General features: G+C 47.9%; 1 protein-coding gene across 9 annotated transcripts; it reads right to left on the reverse strand.

Annotated features, from left to right (window-relative positions):
• Positions 1-1,201: 1,201 nt before the first annotated feature.
• On the reverse strand, positions 1,202-26,057 carry LOC114783362 (rho GTPase-activating protein 44-like). 9 transcript variants are annotated; one of them, XM_028968816.1, is made up of 24 exons: positions 25,942-25,994; positions 22,843-22,886; positions 22,100-22,308; positions 12,302-12,341; positions 11,833-11,952; positions 11,615-11,691; positions 11,137-11,248; positions 10,394-10,470; positions 9,632-9,746; positions 9,421-9,489; positions 7,984-8,065; positions 7,783-7,910; positions 7,551-7,662; positions 7,395-7,476; positions 7,241-7,321; positions 7,060-7,173; positions 6,886-6,977; positions 6,614-6,794; positions 6,297-6,314; positions 6,024-6,206; positions 4,738-5,268; positions 4,346-4,458; positions 3,600-3,959; positions 2,798-2,961 (listed from the first exon to the last, which is right to left on the reverse strand). In XM_028968816.1, exons 3-24 carry the CDS (start codon positions 22,150-22,152, stop codon positions 2,798-2,800), a joined length of 2,904 nt encoding a protein of 967 aa, XP_028824649.1. In that variant the 5' UTR covers positions 22,153-22,308; positions 22,843-22,886; positions 25,942-25,994. The 9 variants fall into 9 exon arrangements, with proteins under 9 accessions (XP_028824651.1, XP_028824650.1, XP_028824653.1 ...); XM_028968815.1 differs by lacking the exon at positions 22,843-22,886 and having other exon boundaries at positions 25,942-26,057; XM_028968819.1 differs by lacking the exons at positions 22,843-22,886; positions 25,942-25,994 and adding an exon at positions 3,397-3,435 and having other exon boundaries at positions 2,825-2,961; positions 22,100-22,729.
• Between the last annotated feature and the right edge of the window lie 1,351 nt (positions 26,058-27,408).

Here is a 27,408-nt window from a genome sequence, read left to right on the forward strand (position 1 = left end):
GGGGGAACAATGGCCAGTTTTCCACAGACCAAATGAAATTAGCAGCAGGCTGGCCATGAAAGAGGGGTACAGACGGGCAGGTGGCAGGTTGAATGGCCATCTCATGCTCACTGTGCAGCCGGCGGAACCGAGACGGAACCGTGACGGAACCGACGCTCGTCCACCCGACACTGACCGCGGGCGTGGCAGCTGGTCGCCTGGAGGATTTCACATCGCTCCAAAAATCAATATTCATTTCACTTCCCACAGACCAGGGAGCGAGCACGTAATAAGAACGATTTGAATAATTAGTAGATCAGTAAATAGTTCCTGAGCTGGGTTAGTTGGGCAAAATGAACGATGAGTGATTTGTAATGTGAAATATTTCTTCCGGACGACCTTTTATTATATATTGTCAGCGTGTGTATTTAATCAGATATAATATCAGCTGTTATTAGTCCTTTAGTGAATGAACTTGATCATGATAATATGTTAACACAGAAACCACATTATTTCTATAAATATTAAAATTAAAAACCACCCTGCTGCAGGACATTTACCCCAAGAGACACATCACACCCAAGTAAGTGTCATTTTCAATAACGGACTGAGAGAGTCAGGGGGACGCTGAATGAGGACAAGCAGCACCTCCCACGACCGGATTCTATATGATTGTATTGACATGTATTGTAACGGCTTTTAATGCACCAAACTATCGTTCCTATCAGAAAACCACCAAACGCCAAACTTTGCATCGGTAGCAAATTCTACTAATAACTAATAAAACTGCTGGACGTGATCTTACAATCGTCTACATTAAAACATGATAACTCCATACCATAAACTGTACTCATGCAACATCACATCAGATTATATGAAGTATTTCACGGTTCCATTCATGCCTCCTCAAGGCCGCGGATGTTTATTTGATCATGTTATAATACTTCATGTTCATAGAGTCTTATGTGGTCAGTTAAATTGAATTATGATTTTAAGAACTATGTTCATATTACTATTTTAATTTATGGTAGAACACACCTACAAAATAGTCCAGAACTCCACATGTGTTCATTCATAGTTTTGGTGCCTTCAGTGAGAATCTACCAACGTAAATGGACATGAAGATAAAGAACACACGGTGAATGAGAAGGTGTCCAGACTTTTGGCGTGTACTGTATATATTAATAATCTCATGGAAAAAAACAAACACACACACACACACTTTGTCTATGATTTCATGATGACAGAAATTATGTTTCGTGTTTAAATTAAATACACATTCAATAATTTGGTAGAAATATGAATACATTTTACAATTAAATGTTAGCAACACTGAAGATATAATTACAAGAAGAGAAAATCATTAAAAAGAAAACACATAACCACTGCTTGGATGGTGTCTTCTGTTCGAGGGACAACAGTCTCAGACCTCTGTAGACTTCACCTCCTTTCATAAAGCGTTCTTCGTGAGGAACCGTGAGGAACCGAGGAACTGTAGCAGAAGTGTTCTGATGGTATTGAAACCTGTGGCTGGTGGACATATTGCTTCTACTACTACAGATCGCAGGTCTCTGCGAGGACGATGACATGTTCGTAAAAAGAGGCATTCCGTGCGCATGCGTAGTCGTGGATGGAACTTTTTAGTAGTGAGCCGTACAAGAGAAGTGAAAATGTTTTTTGGTACAATTATGAACCCTTTTCCTCTGGATTGATTATTACTACATGTGTCGTGTGTCGTAGGGAAGCGACTGATAATTTAATATTATGCCTTCCATCAATGAGCGATAACACGGAAACACACACACACAGAACCAGAGGCGTGACCACGGGGGGCTGGGCGGGCAGAGCGGAGCCACGCCCACCCGGCAAAATGATCGATCTGAGCCGTCAGTGCTGCTCCACTACACAGCATCGCTTGCTCTGTCATTAAAACATCTGAGCCCAACACCGCTGCTACCACAACCCCACAATCCTCCGTTTTTAATCGAGTTATCGTCACTGTGAAGCACTGCGGTTCCAACCCCCAACCTTCCATTACACTTCCTTACTCGCTAGGGCCACCACTGCCCATTCATTCCAATCCCCATCCGCCAAGGTCCCGTCCCCACACGCTGCTCCCCGGGCGCCTGTCATGGTGCCCACTGTCACCAAGGGTGACGGTTAAATACAGAGGACACGTTTCACCGTGTCACCGTGTGCTGTGCTGCAGTGTCTCACAATGACAATCACGTCACTTCCAGAAAGACATTTTTAGTGCCAGGTGGTGTCAGTCTCGACCGCGGCTGGAATGTTCTGTTGTCCGTGATGCCAGCTTCCGCTTTGTCTTTCCAATTACACGTTTCCACGATAATGTACTTTTATATTTCTTATAAAAGATCTATTGCCTCCGTTAATTTTATTGAACAAGAGGTTATGATTTCTGCCACAATTTCCGCTTTGATATGTTTCTATACCGACCCACACATGACGTCCTGGTCACGCCTCTGGCCACAACCCTCACGTTACGACTCTTACAACCAGATTCCTTCATGAACCAATGTGACTGGATAAAAATGGTTCCGAACGTCGTAATGTAGAAATAAAGGCAAATCATTTCATGTAAGGCAAAAAAAAATATTTATATTAAAAAATGATTTGTACCGTCAACGGTATCTGCAGAACTTCGCACTATACTCTTATTTACCTGTACAGCAATATATTCATCATAGCTGGTTTTTAAAAAATGGACCAGGACTTCTGTACGCTCCGTCCAGGCCGGGCCCAGCGTCCTGGCTGGGAATGTGGAGGTGTGGAGGGGGCGGGGTGACGTCTCGTGATGTCATAGTTCTGTGCTCTCAGTCTCCTCCTCCGACTCCACCCTGCTCATGTTCTTGACCACTGCGATAGAGTTCCTGTAGGGGGCGCCGGAGGTCGACTCCAGGATGGCATCCTGCTTGGTGGGTGGGGTGCTGATGGTGGGGACGTGCAGAGTGCTGAGAGGGTCTGATGGGAATAAATATTAAAAATATATATTCTTGTTCACACACACACACACACACACACACACTGGGCAGTGGGATCATGCTGAAGCGTATGGACACAAGTGACGTGACATTGTGGGCGGGGTCTGGGCTGGAAGTGACACCCACTGGTGTCTGGGCAGTGGGATCATGCTGAAGCGTATGGACACACGTGACGTGACATTGTGGGCGGGGTCTGGGCCGGAAGTGACACCCACTGGTGTCTGGGCAGTATGATCATGCTGAAGCGTATGGACACGCATGACGTGACATGGTGGGTGATGTGGTGGCGTTTTAGCCTCAGCACCCACGCACAGACCAGCAGGATGGGTTGGTGTTGGACAGGAGGACGAATTGTACAGACAGAAACGAACAGATGAGTGGCCTGATGTGTACACGTGGGCGGGTTCCTGCTTACCCGTCACTTATAGCCAGTCTGACCACTGGCCTCATACCACTGAAAACCGGCGAGAAGAGCAGTCGAGAGGAAGAGACAGTCGTTAAAGCCACGCCCACCGACATCAAACAAACAAATTTGTAACAGAGAGAGCGACAGATGCCAATATCAGAGAAACGAGGAGAGAAAAGGATGGATCCTCCGCCCCTGAAAGACCCCGTTACCTGTGGACATGCTCTCCACTGGGGACAACCCATCCAGCAGGCTGTGCTCCAGGGGCTGGGGGCTGGAACTGGGGGTGCTAGGGGGCTGCGGCGGAGGGGGCAGGCTGGCCCGCTGCCGCAGTTTGGGGGCCGGCCGCGCCACGGGCAGGGTGCCGGCGAGGGACGGGGGCGTGGTGGCGAGGTGGCACTGGCCCGGGGACGCGATGGTGGCATAGCCCTGGGGGTAGCCGTACGGGGAGGGGGTGCTAGGTGGGGTGGGGGACAGGCTGACCGGAGAAGGCTGACCTGTAGACTGGTCAGACATCACCCCTGATGGGGCGTGCTGTCCTTTAGGAGGGACGGCCACCAGTTTCTTTGTCACTAGAAGACCGACAGAGACAGTTAAAACATAAACCAGACCATTGTGTCCCTGAGCAGGACACTTGACACCAACAACAACATTTATTTCTTATAGAACCCATAATCACATACAGTACGTCTCAATGGGCTTTGACAAGTCCTTGAACACAAGGAAAAACTCTAGAAGAGAGAAAAACTCTCGGAAGGAACGTTGGGAAGGAGTGATAGAGAGAGGGACGTCCCTCCAGCGGGTGGTGTCAGTGCAGGGCTGGTGATGGTTTGTCCAATAAGAGGTAACCAGAGGGTCCCCAGTCCCTGACTGTAAGCCCATAGAGACGTACTGTATGTGATTATGGGTTATATAAGGAATAAATGTAGATGTTGTAGAGGGGCGTAACGTGAAGTACCTTTCTGCTGCATGTGGGGACTCTGATCGCTGAGCGCCGTTTGTCCACCAGGCGGCACTGTCTGCATGCCCTTCTGGCCAATCACCGGCGAGAGCTCCTTACACGTCAAGGTGCTGGAGATCAGAACGTACAAGTTACCAAACGGTGTCTCCTCCGGCATCTCTCCAGTTCAGCAGCAGTCGTGAACATTAATACATATTTTAATAAACCGGAATCCTGTACAGGAGTCTCCTGAACACACAGGTCGCTGAGGATGATGACGAGGATGATGATGATTTTAGGATTTTTATGCTGAGTGAAATGGAATTTCCCATCATCCTCTTCTCTCAGGGACACGTTGCGGCGGGGACACGTTGCGGCTGCGATGTTTCTGTCCAGAGTCACGTCTTTACCTAGTCAGGCGGGGTCTTCGCGGCTCTCGGCCGCAGATGCAGGCGGCCCACGGCGCGGGGGCAGAAAGGGGGAGGTGTCGTGCGATGGTGGGGCGGGGCTTGGTGTAGAGGGGCGGGGGCGTGGCAGCCTCGGTGACCTCGCTGTCGCTCGGTGAGGTCTGCTTGGGGAGGAGCAGGCAGCTGGGGGCGGGGTTGGAGTTTATGTCCAGAGAGGGGGAGCGGAAAGGTGTGGCTGGGTGGGGTGTTGAGAGGGGAGGGGGGCTGTAGCCCACCCAACGTGGGCGGGGCAGTGGAGGCGGAGGCGGGGACGGGCCGTGCGGCGCCGAATCGGGGCCGGGGGCTGAGGGTCGAGTGCACGGCGGGACGCGGGAGGAGTGGTGGTGGTGGCGCAGGGCGGAGTAAGAGGAGAAGGAGGAAGATGAGGATGAGGAGAAGGTGGAGGGGTGGGGGTACGGAGGGGGCGGCCTCTCCTCCTCGGGGGAGGGGTAGACGTAGCAGGAGTCGGACCAATTGGACGATGCGTCGTCGGAGCTGCGGAGAGCGTTGAAACACAGACAGAGAGAGCGTGATGGGCAGAGACAGAAAGAGACAGTGATTGGCCAAGGGGCGGAGAGAACGGCGAGGGGGCGGGGCAGCAGACAATTACTACAATATTTCCATCGCAAGAATCACAGATCTGGTTCGTGTTCTAGCATTCAGCAGGAAACGGGAGGAACAGCAGGAGAACCAGGCTGCACACAGGGCTTCACACAGGGAGGAGGGACTAAAGGGAGACCTTAGAACCTTTGGGTCCTGGGGCGTCCATCTTCAAACCAAGAGCTTCTAAAGCTCCTCATTATTATAAAAAAAACACCTCGCACCAGAACTTCGCAGTTCTGAAAAGAAGAACTGGAGCCTCCAGCACCCAACATGTTCCTCTCTGCTTCAGAGGGAACTTGGAGAAGGTCTGGACGTAACTTCAACCAGGGTACATGCAGGACAAGTGGCGAAGGTTACGGCTGGTCTGTTACTGGTGTTGAATATGAGGGGGATCATACGACAGGCTACGTTGTCTGAAACTGGCCTTCTGGAGAACTGATGAGGTTCTGCGTATGCAGAATTATGTAAAAAAGTCGATACGACCACATTCAGCTCATTTGAATAAATAACCCATCCCACAATTCCAATCTTCTTCTTCGACTTCTTTTATAATGATTTTTTGTTGGGGGCGGATAAGAGGAGATGAGAAGATGACATGTGGTGGGGGTCAGGGGGTCAGTGCTGGGGGCATCACGGCACGACCTTACCTGGCGCGATCACTGCTGCCAGGGGGCGGGGTTGGGGAGGGGGAGGCGGAGATGTCGCTCAGCTGCTCCAGCATGAGCGAGTCGGACAGATTCTGCGCGCCAGGGGGCGTGGCCGAGCTCTTCCTGGACGAGGACGACCCACGGCGGGACACCCACGACGTGTCCATCACACGTACACCCATACTGAGAACACACGGCCGGATGAAATGCACGGTTTCCATAACGACGCGATGGTGAGAGAAGAGGAGAAGTGGAGGAGAGACGCTACGTTACCTCTGAATCTTCCTAATGCTGCATTTTAGGAAAGAAGCAAATCATCAGTTAGTCCATTTTATTCCAGGATGTTAGAGGAGGGGCAGGGCGGGGCCACCGTAATCATTGTTGACAAATAAATAAAGTTCTTCTTGTCTCATCTTATTAAACATGGGCGGAGAAGCTTCAGGAGCCTCCAATACCACGATCCACCACCGCGGGGCGCTGTTCTACAGATGCGTCTATAACGTATTAAAAACGGGCGCGGCGCGAGAGAGCGTGGCTGCGGAGAGGGTCAGCGCGGCGAGAGGGATGGAGCGACGGAGCCCGGTTCTCACCCGTCCTTCTTGTAGAACTCCAGCATCATGTTGTCGGTGGCGACGCTGAGGGGCCGCCTGCTCTGGTCGTGCTGGCGCCGGTCGGCGGGGTCCATGTCGGGCGAGGGCGTGGAGCTGTAGTTGGCGTTGTGGTTGGCGTGCGCCGGGCTGCCGTAGTTCCCCGTCACGTTGAACTCGATCTCTGCGGGACGAGACCACACCCGCCCGCGTCAGAGGGCCACGTGAGGAGGGCCGGGGCCCCGGGCCGCGTGTAAAGTGCGTGTGTTTCCTGCCTCCGGGGAAGAACCAGTCCGCGTGCTGGATGATCGGCTCGATGATGCCCACGATCTGCAGCGACATGGTGGTCATCATCTCCGGGACGGTCCTGCAGAACAGACGGAACCCGTTCAACCCCGGCCGGTCCCGTCAGCTGTTTAACAGGAACGGCGAGGCGGCGGGGACCGTACCCGTCGTCACGCGCCCACAGCAGGTTGGGGCCGAGAACGATGGCGATGTTCCCCGCCGTCATTTTATTAACTTCCTGGTATTCGGTCAACTTGGCAAGGAACTTGATTAAATACCTGAAGAGTGATAATAATTACAACACTAATAACTCTCGCCGGGAACGCGGCGCGTGCCTCCGCTCACTTCAAGTTATTGCTGTTGGCTTCCGGAAGCTTCTCAGACGCGGACAGGAGAGCCTGGAGCCTGGCGTCCGGATCCTGGACACTGAGGGGACATGAGAACGTGAGGAAAAATATCCGAATCCTGCACGTTCCTCAACATCCACTTCTGGACATACTTTGAGGCATGAATCCAGTCGTCGTAGAGTTCAAAGGTCATGAGCGGCTCAGGAAGCTCCCGGAGGTACGATTTCAGGGCACCTGTCAGGTGAAAGGACCCTTATTGATCGTTGATCGGTGCTGATCGGCTGTTCTCAGATCAGTGAGAAGCTGACCTGCGATGGCGTGGGGGTCGGCTGAGAACTCCGGGACGTCCAACACGCCGCAGTCCAGAGACGCCTTCAGCTTCTTCAGTTTGGAGGCGGATGGAGCTACTCTGAACAAACCCTGTGTGGTGAAAACACACACACACACACAGACACACACACACACACACAACAGTAGGCGAGACAACGTTGGACAGCTCATCTCCAGCAAACTGAAGGGGTGTGGGCGGGGCTAACTCGCCTCCTCCTGCAGGCCCCACTCCAGCAGCATGGTGACACACGCCTCGATGGGGAAGGCGACGTCACGTCCGCTCAGGGACAGGTGCTCCTCCAGAGGCTTCCCGAAGCATGGCTTCTCCAACCAGGCCTCTGCCACACACAAACACGAGTTCGAACCCCGGTTCTCACGATCAGGCGGAAATCGGAGGCTGTGCACACTGACCCTGATGCGCTTTGATCTGAGGAAGGACGTTCTGGAGAAACTCCAACGACTTCCTGTGATACTCAGCCTGGATTTCAATTAACTGCAGTCAGAGTGGAAATACAGACGGTCACTCGCTTGTTCACCACAAAGAACGTTCTAGAATAACACATGGCAGCTATTAGCACAACTTGTACAGTCGGGCCAAAAGTTTAGAGAACAACACAAATCGTGGTTTTCACGACGTTTCAGTTGTTTGATTCAAGTATCATTTTCAGGTGTGGAACTTCATTTAATAACTTTTACTGACAATTACATTCAATGTATGTCCCCAAGACCTCTGCAATTCGCCCTGACAGGCTGTCAATCAACTTCTGGGCCAAATCTTGACTGATGGAGACCCGTTACGTCATAATCAGTGCTTGGAGTTTGTCAGAAGTTGTGAGTTTTTGTTTGATTAAGTTCCGGGGAGTTTCCTGGACATGGACCGTAAATTTCAACGTTTTGTCCCCCGAACCTCTTCGTTCTCGCTGTGGCTCCATCGTGCTGGAAAAGGCGTCGTTCTTCACCAGACTGTTCTTGGACAGTTGGGAGAAGCTGTGGTACCGTTCTTTATTCATGGCTGTGTTCTGGGGTATAATTGTAAGTGAGCCCACACATGAAGGGTCTCAGGATGCTTTACTGTTGGCACGATACGGGACTGATGGTAGCGTCACCTTTACCTTCTCCTGACAATCATTTTTCCAGATGCCCCAAACAACCGGAAAGGTGCTTCATCAGAGAAAGTCCAGTCCTCGTACTTTGTCCTTGATGTTTTTCTTGGAGAGAAGCGGCTTCTTTGCTGCCCTTATGGACACCAGGTCATCCTCCAACAGTCTTCTCCTCACTGTTGGTGCAGATGCCCTCACACCGGAGCAAGCTCTGCCATGGCTGAATCATCTTGCTGGACACTGTGAAGCTTTCTTCACAACACAAGTTTTCGATGATCTGATAAATGGTTGATTTCCTTGCAGGTAACAGCGGTTAACAGAGAAGAACAATGATTTGAAGCATCACCGTCCTTTTAAAGCATCCAGCATCGGATATTCTATCTCAGCCTGACAGAATGATCTCCAGCCTTGTGCTCCTCAACACTCTCACTCGTGTTAATGAGAGGAGCACTGAAATGATCTCAGCAGGTCCTTTTTCGTTTTTTTTTTTTTTTTTGGGCATTAAGTTAATTTTCATGGTAAAGAGGGACTTTGCAATTCATCTGATCGCTCTTCATAACCTTCTGGAGTTACATGCAAATTACTATAATAAAAGGGAAGCAGCAAACTTTATTAAAAGCAGCATTTGTGTCATTCTCAGAACATGTGGCCACGACTGTAACCGAAAACAACCAAGAGAGAAGCCCTTAAGCCCCCTACTTCACCATGATTTACGTATTATGTCATTACGAGAGCGAATGCAGCTCACCGTCTGGAAGTAGCTTGCATAGTCGATTTCTTTGGCCACAAAACTGTACATGTCTGCTGATAACTGGTCCTGGGAGAACATCATCACGCAGTCAAACACGCTCAAACTGCCACAACTCCGTTTATACATGTATTCCGCCCGAAAGCCTCATTAACGCAAGCCGCTGTTTAAATTATTCATCAAAATCACGTCCCGAGAAGCAGACACGCACCCTGCAAATCTCCATTCGATTGGCTGCCTCCTCCATCTCTTCCCTGAGGGCGTCGGCCTTGGCTCCTGGCTGCTGGGCGCTGGACGGGCCTGAGGATTTGGATGACTGCTGCCACCTGCAGGACGGAGGGAAGCGCTGCAGTCAACACGGTTATTAGTACATTTACATTTACATTTACAGCATTTATCAGACGCCCTTATCCAGAGCGACTTACAATCAGTATTTACAGGGACAGTCCCCCCCTGGAGCAACTTAAGGTTAAGTGTCTTGCTCAGGGACACAATGGTAGTAAGTGGGATTTGAACCCGGGTCTTCTGGTTCACAGGCGAGTGTCTTACCCACTAGGCTTCTACCACCTTTATTAACGGTGAATTAATGAGATTATTTTCACATTAACAGCTGAGTCCAACCAAACTATCTCAATCTCAATCGAATCATGGAGCAATAGGAGATTTATAAGAGATAAGATCCAGAATTCAGCAACAACGAGCCTTGTTGCTGAATTCGGTTGTGCACATGCTGCCACGCTTGTTCGTATGAGATAAAAGACGAGCACACAGGGACGGGACAACCGGGGAATAATATACCAGAAAAGAGACAGAAAAGAAAGGAGGACACACCAAGCAGGTTCCATCGGTCAGTGCATCTGTTACCTGATCTGCTAATTGGAAATGAAGATTTTGGCCCGGTTATTATCGCTCTGATCTGGGATCAGACCAGGCCCCAGCCCGGCGCGGCACACAGGGAGCCTTTGTCTCTCACCTGGTACGCGCCGAGTCCATGTCCAGAACCAGTTTGGCTAAATGCTTCCTTTGTTTCTGGATGTTCGGGATTTCCACCTGTGAAGACGTTGACAGGAAGTGTAAGATGAATCTGCGGATTTGCTGAATATACCGGAGTGGCGGGCAAGTTGATGCACTTTTATTTAAACGTTTTTTTGATACTGCATCTGAAGTCTTGATCCAGTCCTACGGTGAGATTTCCCAGGACGCACCATTTGTCTGTAGCTTTAAATGCTACTGAGGACGAGAGAGGCGGGACGAAGACAAATACATTTGTTTGGAAGCCATGACGGTTGTTTTAGGGGAGGGACACGGGAGGTGACCGTCTGAGCTTCTGCTCTCAGAACAGAACTCTTTACACCGACCGCCATTTCTAGGGGACTGGGGGACTCGTATTAACGTTAAATCCTCTCACACAGTCGCATCTTGGAAACAGGGGACCTTTTCTCCCGCATGAATGTGGTTTTTATTTGGAAAGTCTGTACGTTTGGTATATTATGTTGATCAGTACTGGCTTGGGATGGACGTCATTTCTGTTCTGGTTTTTGTCACGTAAACTAATGGCAGACGGAATACGGAGAAACGGGCATGGCGGCTCGGTGATCTACGTTTCGTACCCAAACCCGGGTACATTGGGACGGCCATGAGTCTCCAGCCGACAGGAGACGGTAACTGGAAATCGGTTGGATCAATATTTCGGTTGGATCAATATTTCGACCTCACCTCGGCCAGCACATACAGCGGCTCCACCACGTCCCTCTCCATGTGGAACTCGAACAGCATGAGCTCCTGGGCCAGCCTCTCCTGAGCCTCTCCACTCGTCTTCAGCATCTTACTGCCACAAGCAAATAATACAAATCTTCTCAGCACATTTACAACTGCGTGGGTCAGAAAAGTCATCCAATATGGCAATTCCAGGCGGCCAATCCTGCTGACCTCTGACCTCACAGCGTCTTTTATAGAGGATTTACAGTCCCCCTGGACTATATAGTGTATTATATTTCTGAGAAATCTGCTGTTAAATGACAGCGACCGAGAGCAGCTGGGATCATACGGCATACAGAACATCACTTCTTCCACGTGTTCTTACGTTGTTCCTCAGCCTTATTCCAAAACGGATTAAACGCATTTTTCCCTCAGAATTCAACACACAATAATGCACTGTCCAGAATATACAAGGAAGGATGTGTGTGATTCCCACCCCAGCAGCGAATCGTCTCCCAGTACCGACGCCCCCTCAGTCAGACACTGGGCCAGTGTGGTCATTGGAAGCTTCTTCTGGAGGGTGGACAAGAGAGGACAGTCAAATCAGGAACATCATTCTCCTCCCGTATTTCCCATAATGCACCACGTGACCATTTCACTCGGTGAAGGACATTGAAACGTCAGTTAATTAAGCACAAAAAAAACAAAACTCACGGACGGCGAGCGGGCCGACCTCTTGTCCACATCCTGACTCTGCTGACCCTGCAGACAGGCGGTCAGTTTCTTATGAGTGCCGTGACAGACCTGCTTCACCAGCTCCAGACGCTTCTCCACCTACAACGCACAGTAAACACACACAAAGAGCAGAGAGTGTGTGTGTGTTCGTGTGGTGTGTGTGTGTGTGGTGTGTGTGTGAGTGAGTGAGTGTGTGGTGTGAGAGTTTTGTGTGTGTGTGTGTGTGTGTGGGTGTGGTGTGTGAGTGTGGTGTGTGTGAGTGTGTGGGAGTGTGGTGGTGTGTGAGGTGTGTGAGGTGTGGTGGGTGTGAGTGTGTGTCTATCGCAGGTCACTGGCCGGGCTGATCTGGATAATCTCGCTAAATTTGCCCCGACAGCTCAGCTCTTCCTCCAGCAGATTAACTTTTATATCTCATAATTACACAGAAAATGAAGTCAGCAGATCTCACCTGCAGCAAATCTTCACTTAAAACCTCGGTTTTCTCAGCCCTGAAAAAGAAAATGAATTATGGGATGCATTATTTGTGCCCATCTATCAGCATTTCTATATATGTATGTATGTGTGTGTGTGTGTGTGTGTGTGAATGAGTGCCGTGTTCTTCTACTTTACAACAGAAATGAAACTGGACAGGAAACAGTAATGTTGCCTCGGTTACAGCCTGTCATCCAGACAGACAAATCACATCGCAGGTGCGCGCACAGACACACACACACAACTACTACAGCACCAAAATCCCATCCTGTACACCCACTGATCTGGGAAAAAATGACAGGGTTTTAAAGGTCATGAAAATTTGACTTTGAGATTATTTATTGTTCAAAAAGCGGCCGCTCAGACGGTCGGATCTGGAATTTGTCCCCTTATGACATCATAAGGGGAAAAAGTTACACGACTTCCTGTCTGCGCCAAACATTGTGGTTGGTGATGAGGTTGATTACGTTATTTCCGTGAATGCCCTCTCAACTTCTATTGGCCACTCGCCTCCTTGTCCCGCCTCTCTCCACCTCATTAGCATATAAATGTATAGACGGTGAAACGGCGCGTCCTGAGAAATCTCATTGTGGGACTGGATCAGAGAGATTTCACACACACACACACACACACACACAAAGTCATGTACAATCACCCTCACAAACTCACCCTCACAGGTTCACTCACTTTCTCACACCGAGTCACCCTCACAAACTCACGCTTGCATGCACAAACTCGCACACTCACTCACCCTCATGAACACACTCAAACTCGCATTCCGAAACCTTAATATTGATTTTGCCACTGGTTAACCCAGTCTTGCTGCCTCACCCAGCTGCCTTTACACTCCCGGTCTATCTGTCTGAACTCTAGACACACACACACACACACACACACACACACACACACACACTTAAATAAACACAATAAGCACACAGCACAACTTTCTAGAGCTAGAACTGTAGACTATGTGTACAGTGGGTGGAGTGTGTTAAATGATGAAGTATCATGACTGAATTTAGGACACACACACACACACACACCGAGACACTTTGAGTTCTTATCCAGAAAAGGGAAATTAATAAGGTGTCACTTTGTCACCTGCCTTCACTATGCCAACACAAATAACAGAATAACAGGGATTCTGAGTTAGGAGTGACAGAAACTCAGGACACTATGGGGCGGGGCAACGTCCCAATTCAAAAAGGCAACAGAGGAGGACGAAGAGAAAGCGAGTGTGAATAAACGTCAGTAATAATAGGGTTTCTGAGGTCATGTGACCTTTCTGGCCCACGTCAACCACATAAACACATCAGACGTGCTGCACTGAGTCTTCAGAAGGGACAAGTGGGCGGAGCAGGAGCGTGTCACTTTTTACTGAATGGTGACACACACACACACACACACACACACAGTTTATAAACGGTGAGTAATCGGCAGAGGCGTGTGTGAGAACAACTCCCTTCTACATTCACCTCGCCCCACCCTTTAAACACACACACACACACACACACACACACACACACACACACACACACAAACACCACAGGGTATTAATGACTTTACCTTAATCAGCCAGTCAATCCAGTCGGTGTTACAGAGCTTACTTCTCTTAACACACACACACACACACACACACACACACACACACACACACACACACCAGCACCAGATCATATTTATATTCTGTAATTCTAAATATGGTGATTGGAATAAGGATGAATTATGACACCACAACTATAATGACTGGACCAGTCTCATGATCCCTTCCACCGTAGACCAATCAGAAAGCTCTGTTCTACAATCAGTCTGCCACGGGGGCAAAGGTCACGGCCACCAGAACAGGCGTGTCCTACCCAGCAGGCATCACTCTGCGCCACGATGCCATGGCAGCGGCCTGTCCCCGGTAGAGACTGTGGAAGTGGTGCACCACGACGTCTCCCAGCGGTGGGGAAGGGGCCAGGGCTTCGTCGACGGTGGTCTGGCACGCATCCATCACGCATCCATCACAACCAAACACACTCCTGCTCAAGGTGTGTGTGTGTGTGTGTGTGTGTGTGTGTGTGTGTGTGTGTGTGAGTGAATGACCTGAAATCTGATTGGCTCGGTCTACATGGTCCGTCTCAGGAGGTTAAAGCTCTTTACGCGGGAGAATCAGCAGACAGAAACGGTCCAATATCATTCATCAGGTGAATCAGCACTTAATGGTGGATTCACACATGAATTTAGAATTTGTACTTTTTTTATTTATTCTTTAGAGGAAACAGATTTATTTGAAGATGATGAGGGTCGTTTTTAACATCAGTAAACAGGCTGCTTGTGGTCTAAATGTCAAGTGATTGTCACTTGTGATACAAGCAGCACACGGTGCACACAGTGACACGTGTCCTCTGTATTTAACCATCACCCTGAGTGAGCAGTAGACACCATGACAGGCGCCCGGAGAGCAGTGTGTGGGGACGGGAACTTCATCAAGTGGACCTCAGTGGCACCTTGGCGGATCGGGATTCGAACCGGCAACATTCCGATTACGGGGCCGCTTCCTTAACCGCTAGGCCCCCACTGCCTGGCCCCCACACACTCGCTTATGAACCAGAAGACCCAGGTTCACCCCCACTTACTACCATGGTGTCCCTGAGCAGGACACTGAACCCTGAGTGTCCCTGTAAATATTTGCACCAATCTGGCAACGGATTACTCAAAACACCGGTATTCCCGTTTCTTCGACTTCTACAGCATCAGGGATGGATCTTTCCGGGTCAGCGGACTGTGGAGCTGTGTGGCCGGGAGCAGGAGACTCCAGCAGAACCCCCTCCGTTCCTCCAGCGCATGGTACAACCGGCGGGTTACGGAAGAAAGTGGAGTGTGGACGCGAGTGTCAGGATGCGACAGGCATTCGCCACATGAATATTTCAGCAGGACTAAAAATACTCCGGAATTTACCGCACGCCGCCGAGCCTGGAACACCGAGCGGCGGCAACTACACGTGGGCGGGGCGGTGAAAATAGAGATAATTCGTATTGTAATTTGGACCCTGTAGGCTGCGAGTGATTATTAAGATTGGATTACATTTACATTTACGGCATTTATCAGACGCCCTTATCCAGACCTGTGACTCTGTAGTCTTCTGGTTCATAGGCAAGTGTGTTACCCACGTACCCGCTACTACCATCCCATTAGATGGTGTGTGAGACGGGGTCTCACACACCCCGTAATTTATGAAGGACACGTGAACATTCTTCTGGAAAGGTAGGAATCGGGCTGTGGGATTGTGTAGAATAATGGTGTGGTACACGTGTATAGTGTGTGTTGTGTTATCAGTGATAACGTTTCAGGTTCTCCTGAGGTGGCTTTAGTGATTTCTAGTGAAGGTCACTCGGCAGCAAACCTCTTACCTTCACTTCACGTCTCCCTCTTACCAAACTGCCCTCATGCAGGCTTAGTGAGAGGCTCTGTTACCTTCTGGAGCCTTCTACTTCTCAACCAAGGATGGTGGGTGAGCTGCGGGTCTGCTGCCCTCACTACTGTCCACTCCCTGGACATGGACGTCCCCTCAGAATCCAGCTACAACTGCTGCTCTCTCTTGGTCCTTCACACCACCGCCTCTCGCGGTCTCTTCCTTTCAGTTCCTTCACCGGTGAACATCCGGGGTCACTTGGAACCTTTACTGAAAAATGTAACACTCTGCTCCGCGATCAGGGGTCAGTGGTGGCCTAGCGGTTAATGAAGTGGCCCCGTAATCAGAAGGTTGCTGGTTCGAATCCCGAGCCGCCAAGGTACCACTGAGGTGCCACTGAGCAAAGCACCGTCCCCACACACTGCTCCCCGGGCGCCTGTCATGGCCGCCCACTGCTCACTCAGGGTGATGGTTTAAATGCAGAGGACAAATTTCACTGTGTGCACCGTGTGCTGTGCTGCTGTGTATCACATGTGACAATCACTTCACTTCACTTTATTATTATCCCATAGTAACTTTCCTCGGTGATTTCAACCTTCCACCAGACAAACTCCGATCTTCTCGCCTTCTTCTTCATACTTGGGTCTGCAGTGTTGTTAATACCTTCATTCTCTAGATCTCGTTTTTAATTACATTTAAGGCCTTGTTGTTTTTTTTTTTGCAAACTTTGAATTTTTAGAAACTCTCTCCCAGAACCAATGCATAAAGTAGGCGTGGCCTCACCAGGAGCAGATATTTCTGTTGTAGGCCGGTATATTCAAGATCTCTCCCAACTGCTTTCCATTTATGCCCTAACAGGACTTTTATGCCATATTGAACAGACCCAATTTAATAAAACAACAAATAAAATACATTTAATTTTAATAATTATCGACCAAATTTACAAGCATAGAATCCTGCGGAAAGAATAGGATTCTACAGGCGGGAAAATCTCTCTCGGGCCACGATTTACTGCTCTATACTCCCGGCACGGTCTCAGAGAAGCAGCATGATGAAGACACAGGGAAAGTGGGAGGGGCTACATCAGCGGGCATATGCTCGACACCTGTTCTCTCCACGCGGGGCATATGCCCCGCCCCCCACACACACGCACACACACACACACACACACACACACACACACACATACACACAAACACTCACACACGCACACACACACACACACACACACACATACACACACACACACACGCACGCACGCACACACAAACCCATACACATACATACACACACGCACACACACACAAACAAACACATACACATACATATACACACACTCACACACACAAACACATACACTCACACACACACACAAACACATACATACACACACTCTCACACACAAACACATACATACACACACTCTCACACACAAACACATACACACAAACACTCACACACTCACACACACACACACACCGTGACTCAGCACCGAACCCGAGCCAAGGTTGGTATTTACCAACGCCGGATATTTCACCAATCAGACAAAGTAGGTTACGGCCAGCGTGAGTACAACACACATTTACAGCATTTACCAGACCCTCTTATCCAGAGCGTCTTACAACCAGTAGTTACAGGGACAGTCCCCCCCTGGAGACACTCAGGGTTAAGTGTCCTGCTCAGGGACACGATGGTAGTAAGTGGGGTTTGAACCTGGGTCTTCTGGTTCATAGGCGAGCGTGTTACCCACTAGGCTACTACCACACACACACAGAACACACACTCCGAAGCTCCATGTCCATGTCCAAGGTGCGCATTAAAAAAGGGAAAGTGAAGTGATTGTCACTTGTGATATGCAGCAGCACAGCACACGGTGCACACAGTGAAATCTGTCCTCTGCATTTAACCGTCACCCTGGGGGAGCAGTGGGGACCATGACAGGCGCCCGGGGAGCAGTGTGGGGACCTCAGTGGCAGTTCGGGGTTCGAACCAGCAACCTTCTGATTACGGGGTCTCTTCCTTAACCGCCAGGCCACCGCTGTCCCCTGGACGAGCGTCCACGCAGTCGTCCAGCAGACGACCTTCGGTTTCCCTCCCTGCCGGACAGATAATCCCCGGAGTCCACAGCACGTCCAGAAATAGCATCACGGAGAGCTGAGCCGCGGTTTAAATATCGATCTTAAAGATACAGAATCTGTGTAAGAAAATTCGGCATCTTCATTAAGGAACTTCTGACGTACCGCAAACGAAGGCCAACTCTGGTGGGGCGGAATAGTTCGGTCACGGAATAGGTACGCTCACATACCAACGGAATGAAGGTACAGTTCATTTATATGATGGAAATTAAAATCTAGACTCCATCAGTCTATACCAACCAGGCCTACATTAATAAACCGAGACCTCAGGACTGCTCTGTCCCTGAACGGTCCCCCTCTGGTCGGACCGTGTCCCCCTAATGCCCCCTGCAGGGGCACCAGACCCTCTCAGTTTCAGCAGCCATTAAACATTCACCGGCAGGAGCGGCCCAACCACAACCTCAGACAGCTGGAGAAGGAGAGGAGCGGAGGCCGGATCACCGGATCACCGGATCAGGTGACGACTCCTGGCGGCCCGACACAGAATTCGACTTACAGTACAGGCCAAAAGTTTGGACACCTTCTCATTCAACGTGTTTTCTTTATCTTCATGACCATTTACGTTGGTAGATTCTCACTGAAGGCATCAAAACTATGAATGAACACATGTGGAGTTCTGTACTTAACAAAAAAAGGTGAAATAAGTGAAAACATGTTTTATATTCTAGTTTCTTTGCTCTGATTACTGCTTTACACACTCTTGGCATTCTCTCGATGAGCTTCAAGAGGTCGTCACCTGAAATGCTTCTCCAACAGTCTTGAAGGAGTTCCCAGAGGTGTTTAGCACTTGTTGGTCCAGCTCACCCCAAACCATCTGGACTGGGTTCAGGTCCGGTGACTGTGGAGGTCAGGTCTCCACTTTTTGTTAAGTCCAGAACTCCACGTGTGTTCATTCATAGTTCTGATGCCTTCAGTGAGAATCTACCGACGTAAATGGTCATGAAGATAAAGAAAACACGTTGAATGAGAAGGTGTCCAAACTTTTGGCCTGTACTGTATATGCCTTTCTGTTCTATTCACATTAAATATCAGAGACGTGTATCAGATCACAGCAATTTTGAACAATTTTTATATCAACAATTTTAATTTGCATAGTATTTTTGGGTTATTTGTGTAATAGTTCATTGCTTGTGTGCACTGTTCAAATAAAATTTTAATTGCTTTAGAGTTCAGTTTTGGCCAATACTGTCCAGCGATGAGGAACCGGCCGGGTGGAGCTGCAGGGTGGGCGTCTCTAATAAAGTGGCCAGTGTGTGGGAATATTTTTAGGATCTGACGCTAATCCTCCGCTGACCTCGAGTCGGTATTACATTTTTATAAAGTAACAAATCAGAGAAAACGGACAGACAGCAGATTGGAAAAGTGATTTTCCCGCCGCAGCTGCCGATCTGATCTCTGACGGGGAATAATCCCGGCACCACACGAGTGAAAATGAATGTTCTCCTTTTCTCTTGCTGTAATGAGACTCATTAATACTGACTGTGTGTGTGTGTGTGTGTGTGTGTGTAGGATGCTTGATAATGGCAGGATCTGATCAGGAGCAGGTCACATGACTGCTTTTTGGAACTGGTGACAGAATAAAGATCAATTTTTTTTGCTGTGTGCACAGACTCAATCATGACAGAAACTACCAAAAAAAATCTCCTGCAGAGACCAACCGGTCGGGCGAATAACCGCGAATAAGTGCCACCCGCAATGACAACGTGAAACACACACGGAACTCCCCATTCTGATCAACGAGAGACCAGCAGGACGTCGAACTCGAAAGTCATTTCGCCGTTTTCGTATTCGTCTAGAAAATCCGTCTCTGGCGGTCTGATAAACAGGAATTTCAAACGTAGCCGCCCGCAAATCAGGGCGACCAGACGTCAGTTCACGCAAAATAATCAAGATCATCGAGAAATCGGGATTATTTCTCTGACTATAATTGTTCCACCAACATTTCTAACCGTAACCAAATTCATATGCAATAAGTAAAGAAACGAAGCAGCATTCGTGGAAACGGCCTTTTTCTTTTTGAATTAAGGCTTCATTATTTTGTCGTACAATTTGTAATTGGTGCCGGTTCCGTTTTTGCGGTGCGTTCGAGTGTGAAAGGTCCACCTCCATCTGAGGTTGCCTGGCAGCGAGTGGGCGGGGCAGGGCGGGGCGGGGCGCGGACTCACAGATTAACATCGACACCCGATACGCTCACCCCGTTCGGAGAAAAGAAGGAGAAGAAAAACATTTCTCTGTGTTCTCCAGAACGAACACCAAGTTTTTATTATTACGGAACCATCACTATACGACCAAATAAAGAAACGGAACAGGGGGAAAAAGGCAGAGGAAGACTAGAACATCACGTCCAGGACGGGATGGGACGTCTTTCCGGGGAAACGTTCTCCAGTCTTGATCCAATGTTAGCTTCTGGATGGCAAATTATTACTCAAGAAAAAAAAAAAAGTCATTTCTGATCAGTAGTCAGATACTAATCGCTCCCAGACCAAACCCCCAAAAGGCAACTACCCACAATCCCCAGCTTCCCACAGCAAACGTCCAAACAAACCACAAGTCTGTCCACGGCGCGTCGCGAAGCCTGCCAGACCGAGCATCATCATGCAACCTTCAGACCTCCTCCAGGCTCCGCCCTCTAAAGTGAAGTGATTGTCACATGTGATACACAGCAGCACAGCACACGGTGCACACAGTGAAACGTGTCCTCTGTATTGAGCAGTGGGCACCATGACAGGCGCCCGTCACTTTCACTTTCAACACGCAGATTATCGGCACGTCGGGCGAACTGGAGAACGTGACGTTAGTGAAGACGAGCCATGGAGCGTCCGCAACAATCCGCCGGTGACGGGCGTTCCACACTGACCTCAGTGTCACACGTCACAAATCACAGTAAAGCAGGAGGGATGTCATATTCTGACATATGTCACCACCGTCTGGAACACCACAGACGAACCAGGGTGGCCTAGCGGTTAAGGAACCGCGTAATCAGAAGGTTGCCGGTTCGAATCCTGATCCGCCGAGGTGCCACTGAGCAAAGCACCGTCCCCACACACTGCTCCCCGGGCGCCTGTCATGGTGCCCACTGCTCACCAAGTGTGATGGTTAAATGCAGAGGACACATTTCACTGTGTGCACCGTGTGCTGTGCTGCTGTGTATGACATGTCACAATCACTTCACAAAACGTTGACTTCTTCATTCTAATGGCATCTCCATCTCATTTATTTCCCGCTCTTCCGACCAAACGTCCTCTTCCTGCCCCCTCTCTAGAGGCAATACATCCCCGGCACACCGTCCAATCATAAATATGAATGAGGGCGTGTCTAAAAATAAGCGGCAGCCCCCATCACGCCGGGGCTCACGGATCCGGGCAGAGCAGAGCCGGTTAGGAAGGGGACTGGTTCACAAGACGAATTCCAGGAGATGAACAGCAATCAACATGATGCCTGCAAGGAGACCACAGTTCACACCGCTGTCAATCAACATCCCGTACAGGACGGCATGAGGTAACCGATCGCCACTGAGTCCTGCCAGAGGCCCATGTGGGACACTGGGCACAGGGCGGGGCGCCTACAGTACTTGGAACCCGGAGAACCCAGAGGAAACCAGCGCCAACACGGGGAGACCTCGCAAAAAGACTGGGGCCATGGAGGTGCAAGGTCACTCTCCTGCACACTGGCCCCCATCGTCCAGGCCTCAGCGAGGGGACACGCTGAGTCACAGTAAATACCTGGTGGCTCCACCCAGATCCTCTTAAACCACACCCCTTTCCCATGGAATGGGGGGCTTTTCATTGAACCACACCCCTTTTTCCATGGAATGGGGGGCTTCTCATTGAACCACACCTCTTTTCCATGGAATGGGGGGCTTTTCATTGAACCACACCCCTTTTTTCATGGAATGGGGGCCACACGGTTGCTAATTTAGGAGAGCTGGAGAACCTGCTCCATAACCAATACACAACGCAACACTGTCCTCCAGGCTGATCTGTGTTTCTGTTGGATCTACTCCACCTTTCAGGTCACGTTTAATAACCTCTCAATATGGATGCCTTCACTATCAATCAGTAATATGAAGGGACCTTCTGCCATAATGTGCGACACGAACGCAGCCTGCAGTGAACGCGGTTCTATTTTAGATCCATATCAATAAACAAAACACGCAGACACAGATCATCTTCGTCATCATCATCATCATTTCCATATGTAGCCAGGAAGGGTGTAAATAAAACGGAGACGCAGGTACCCTCACCTGCCCACCGTTTGGTTGGCGAGCTGCCGCATCCGATTAAACTGCTTTTTCATCGTCGCTCCGCGGCCTCAGCGCGGCCTCAGCGCGGCCTCATGTCTATCAGGGTCCGGGTCCGGGTCCGGAGACGCCGCCGCCGCCGCCGCCGTGATGCTGGAGCCGCGTCTTCCCCTCGGACTGAACCGCTGATCCCGGATCAGCCGCCGCCGCTCCTGGTGCATTGTGGGAAATGGAGTTTTCTTCTTCAACAACGCTAGCCACACAGACTGGATTTACAAATAGAGATTGAACGTGATAATGAACAGAATGTTATTTCAATTAGAATAATTTTTGTGGTAATTTAAAAACGACATAAATGTCTATTGGACCACTTCAGTTAACAAACAAAAAAGAAAATATTAAAACAGCGCGTTCGTATTGCTTAAATTCACTAAGTAGTGAGTATATATTGTTGCAAAAAAAAGAAACAGATTAATGACTGTGAAGATTCTCAGTTATTCATTAGATTAATGAATAAACAGCGCCACACCCTGGTCAATTTGGGTGATAGCTAGATTCAAATTCTCATTTTATTTGTCACGTACACAGTCATACACGGTATGATATGCAGTGAGATGCTTATACGACTGCTGTTGACGTCAATATTACAAAAAAATCATTAAAAAATCATAAATATATGTATTTAAACATAAATTATATATAACGAGAGAAAAATACTTGTAGTAAAGTGAAGATGTGCAAATTACCTCAGTGCTTCTACGACTGCTGTTGACCTCAATATTACAAATAACTAAAAAGAAATATGCATATATTAAAACATAAATTATATAGTACGAATAGAGAAATATTTGTAGTAAAGTGATAGATAGATAGAGAGATTTTATATTGAAACTTTGGCTATTGAATTCTAAAGTAAAGTGATCACATATGATACACAGCAGCACAGCACACACCGTGAAATTTGTCCTCTGCATTTAACCATCACCCTGAGTGAGCAGTGGGCATCATGACAGGGGCCCGGGGAGCAGTGTGTGGGGACGGTGCTTTGCTCAGTGGAACCTCAGTGGTACCTTGGCGGATCGGGATTCGAACCAGCAACCTTCTGATTACGGGGCCACTTCCTTAACCCCCAGAACTTTTAGGAGGGCTCGTAAAGAATTACCGCTGTCATAATTTTCCACTTATTTCGCTCTTATTGGAATTTTATTTTGTAATTTTGAGTTAAAGAGCATAAATGTTTTATAATTCCGATTAGAATGAATAAAACCAGGTTAGCGTAATCAGCAGCCCCGATAATAAAAATGATGACTACGTATCTTCGTCAACTTGCCTTTATAACGTGACACAAACAATGCTGGTCATGTGACCATAACCATAAGATGCCGGTGTTGTAGTGTATTCAGCAGTTTGCTACCACCACATGCACATTTTGAATTTGTACACGAATACATTTTTTATAAAAATACAGCTATTTATTTATTTCTTTGATATTTGTGTCTGTGTTCAGTAAGAGCGTGATTGAAGTGGGACATTAATCCTTGCTGTTCTGACGCTGCCAGATTGTGCTCCCACTTGTGGGACTTATAAAGGATCATCTTCAACAGCCAGGCATCAGAAACCCACAATGGGTCGCACAGCTCTGGTTTCTGCTGTAAACTTTGACCCCCCTGAACAAATGGGTTTATCCAGTAGGGGTTAAGTCTGGCCTGTTTTCTATGACACACATGATCAAAAATCCCTTTATCCATGTGCAAACCTATGCTGAAGATGGCCATCTTGTAGAAGGATCTGGCTACTCTGCTGACTTCAACAACGTCACAATTTCAGCCCGGAATTTCCATCTCCAGTTTTACGGTTTCTGACTAGGCTTTTTTAAATTCAACTTGCCTTTAATTCCAGGGTAGGGATTGTGTGGGTAGACATGTGCCTTACTTTGTCAGAGCCTACACAAATGAACAACATTTTGGCCTCTTGACAAAGGTCAAGAACATCACGGAAATGTGTAAAACTTGTTCTTGAACCAGAGGAAGAAGCCACAGAGATGGTATTTGAAGTTCGTGCTCGGATCCTGCTCTCATGACCTTCGCCCTTTGACTGAGGGGAAAGGGGTAGGTGTTGGGGGTCTGCACACGTATCCTGTGAAATCAATATGAAGATTTAAAACCTTGATGACAATGATGTCGTGTTTCAGTCCTGGAAAAAATGGTGTATATTCGTGAACCTTTGTGGTGTTTGACCTTTTATACGGTGAACTCGTGCAAACGTGCAGTGCATTCAGCGCTGTGAGCTCACATTCAACACAAGAGACTCTGTGGAGGCGAAATTTGCCACCAAGGTCTGGGAATTGTGTCAGGAATGCTTATCAGCAAGGATGGAGGATGCAGTTGGGTAGCTCAAAATAATCTATGGAAAAGGTGTCCAAACTACGGCCTGCAGGCCGTCTTAAATTGGCCCGCTGCTAATTCTTACTTTCAACACAGGGTGGCGCTACTGCCCTGATAAACGCAGCATCTTCACAAAAACAAACCAAAGAAAGGAGAGCAAACCAAAGAAGCACACAGAAAATTCCACACACTGTGGGGAAGTAATATAACAAACGTGTGTGTGTGTGTGTGTGTGGGGGGGGGGGGGTGATGAGTCCAACGTACACAACGGCAAGGCAGCCACCAGTTTTGTAAAACAGTGGCGTAAAAATGTCATTTTGGTCTTTTCACAATAAAATGCCAGAAAGGCGTTTTTGTGTAAAAGATCCTATTGCGTGATTAGGTATGAAATAATAGGCATGAAATAGGCATGAAATAACTTGGTGCTGCCAAGTATTCGTCAGGAGGTGAGTAACATTACCAGATGGTCAAACATGCAAAATTGAATTAATCTGTCACACATCTGGCCTGATGTAAATAAACCAATCAAACCTGCTGTAACCTGTTGGTTTATATTATTACATCAATGATAAATATAAGGTTTCATTCAACTCCAGCCAACCTTTGCTTTTTTCACGTGCTAATATTGTGCTGGCTAAATAAATGAATAATGAAAATCAACAAGTCTCATTCATGTAAGATAATTCATAAATGTATTAATGGGAATGATGTGATTATATTGGCTGGATGTGAAAGTACGCCTATGGGTGGCCCAGCCATTCATATTTCTTTCTACATGTGGCCCTGAAAGTGATGTGACATGGTGAAACGTGTCCTCTGTATTTAACCGTCACCCTTGGTGAGCAGGAGCCCGGGGAGCAGTGTGTGGGGACAGTGTGGGGACCTCTGTGGTATCTTTGCAGATTCGAACCAGCAACCTTCTGATTACAGGTCTGCTTCCTTACCCACAAGGCCACCACTGCATCCATCACCACTGGTGACGGAGAGGAAGGTTCTCTATACCTTACAGTCCACACAGTAGGAATATAGAAAATCTGATGGGACGATGGCACCATTACCTGGATTCCTTCTTCTACACATTAAGTGACACATTAATACTAAAAACATGACGGCATCTGGAGATTCTTCCTCAAACACATGGCCGCAAAACACAAAAAGGAAACAACAAGAGCATCTATTGACACATAAAATAAAAATGGAAGGTGTGTGCCAGTATGCAAGGAATAAGCAGAACGTTCCATCAGCGGATAAAACATGAACATGTTTTACATTCTGTTTCTCAGATCCCCCGGTCCTACACAACGTTCTGATAGAGAATCACAAAAGTGTGTATTTAATGAGGGTACTTCTAGCATAAAAAGGGGCTTCCAGCGTGTCTTTTCTCTTTTATGTGACCTGGTTGATCTGACCAGCTGCCCTGCGTTCCGGGCCCTGCCACCCACCCACGTTCCCGTTACTCACGCTTCTGGAATCCCGACAGAAGCCCACATCCCGCTTCTCATGTGGACTGCAGGTTCAGTCACAGCTTGGTGGAACATCTGACCCACGAGGCTGAAACTGCTGACTAAAATATCGCCATCACCATGACAACCACTAACAAACATCAACTAGTGAGTTCCACCCCACATGAGGCAAGATGGAGAACATTTAAAGAACCACACACCCCTACATTTCATCCCCACAACCCCACAATCATCAACAATTAAAAAGCATCAGAAACTATAACAGAGCAAACTTTAATTTAGACTAAGCGTGTGTGTAGGGTGGTAGTAGCCTGGCGGGTAACACACTCGCCTATGAACCAGAAGTCCCAGGTTCAAACCCCACTTACTACCATCATGTCCCTGAGCAGGACACTTAACCCTGAGTGGCTCCTGGGGGGACTGTCCCTGTAAATACTGATTGTAAGTAGCTCTGGATAAGGGCGTCTGGTAAATGCTGTTAATGTTTATTTCAGGAGGACCAGTGGTGTAAACATTTAAATTAATTACACATAGATACATATGAATTATGTATATGCATGATATGTATGATTCTGTGATCATTTTCTGTGATGTTTGAACATGACTAAGAGTCTAAGAGGGACAATAGAACAATAATAGAACAAGACAGTTCTAATGTATGACCAGAAGGTGGCGGAGTAGCCAAAAATGTTACTCAAGTATGAGTCGAGTTACTCCAAAAACAATAATACTCATTTTCTGAGTAACTGTTAGATTGTAGTATTGCACTTATTTTTTAGAAACTATATATTCAGACAGAAAATAATAAATGCACCAATTCTAATTAAAATAATAATATTAATATTATTCAAATAAGAATAATAATATTAATAAATACAATTTGTTGCAATTAAAAAACTAAATATGAGTGTACAAACTATGTTATATATGCTAATTATTTGTGTTAGCAGTAATATATTAAATAAAACAGCTAAATGATGACGCAAGTTCCTTCCTTTACAGAAAATGTATAGAGGTCAACGTTCTACACCATTTAACAAAATCTTTACAAACTACTCACAGGTTCTATATGACAGTTGAAAATGGCATTTTTCATTCCGCGTCTGTGCTGCGTAACGGGTTTGTGCCGCATTACACAGCCGTGGTTTGTGTGTGGTCATGTGACTGCATGGCTACTTCTGATTGGTGAAATGCGATCATTGATTTATTTGGTTATTGAAATGTGTTAAATCTACTACAATGATAAAAGATATCTAATGTATGCAATGAAAAGTTAAAAAAGTTGAGTGTTGCTTGATGTAGCGAAATAATTCACTAATTCACAAATGTAAAGTATAAAGGTTGATCTTATCTTAAAAGGTACGGCGTCGTAAAATGTATCTTGGGTAAACGTAACTCGGGTCTACGTAACTCGGGTCTACGTAACTCGGGTCAACGTAACTCGGGTCAACGTAACAAAGGTCAA

The sequence above is a fragment of the Denticeps clupeoides genome, unplaced genomic scaffold, assembly GCF_900700375.1.
Source record: "Denticeps clupeoides unplaced genomic scaffold, fDenClu1.1, whole genome shotgun sequence".
In the NCBI taxonomy this organism is placed as follows: Eukaryota; Metazoa; Chordata; class Actinopteri; order Clupeiformes; family Denticipitidae; genus Denticeps; species Denticeps clupeoides.

Bases quoted from the DNA above. Each gene is read 5' to 3' on its own strand.
- LOC114783362 (XM_028968817.1), bottom strand. From the start codon at position 22,152: ATGAAAAAGCAGTTTAATCGGATGCGGCAGCTCGCCAACCAAACGGTG. The intron at 8,066-9,420 runs GTGAGCTGCATT...CTCTGACTGCAG, and splicing joins ATGCAAGCTACTTCCAGACG to TTAATTGAAATCCAGGCTGA. The intron at 2,962-3,599 runs GTAACGGGGTCT...TATTCCCATCAG, and splicing joins AGTGGAGAGCATGTCCACAG to ACCCTCTCAGCACTCTGCAC.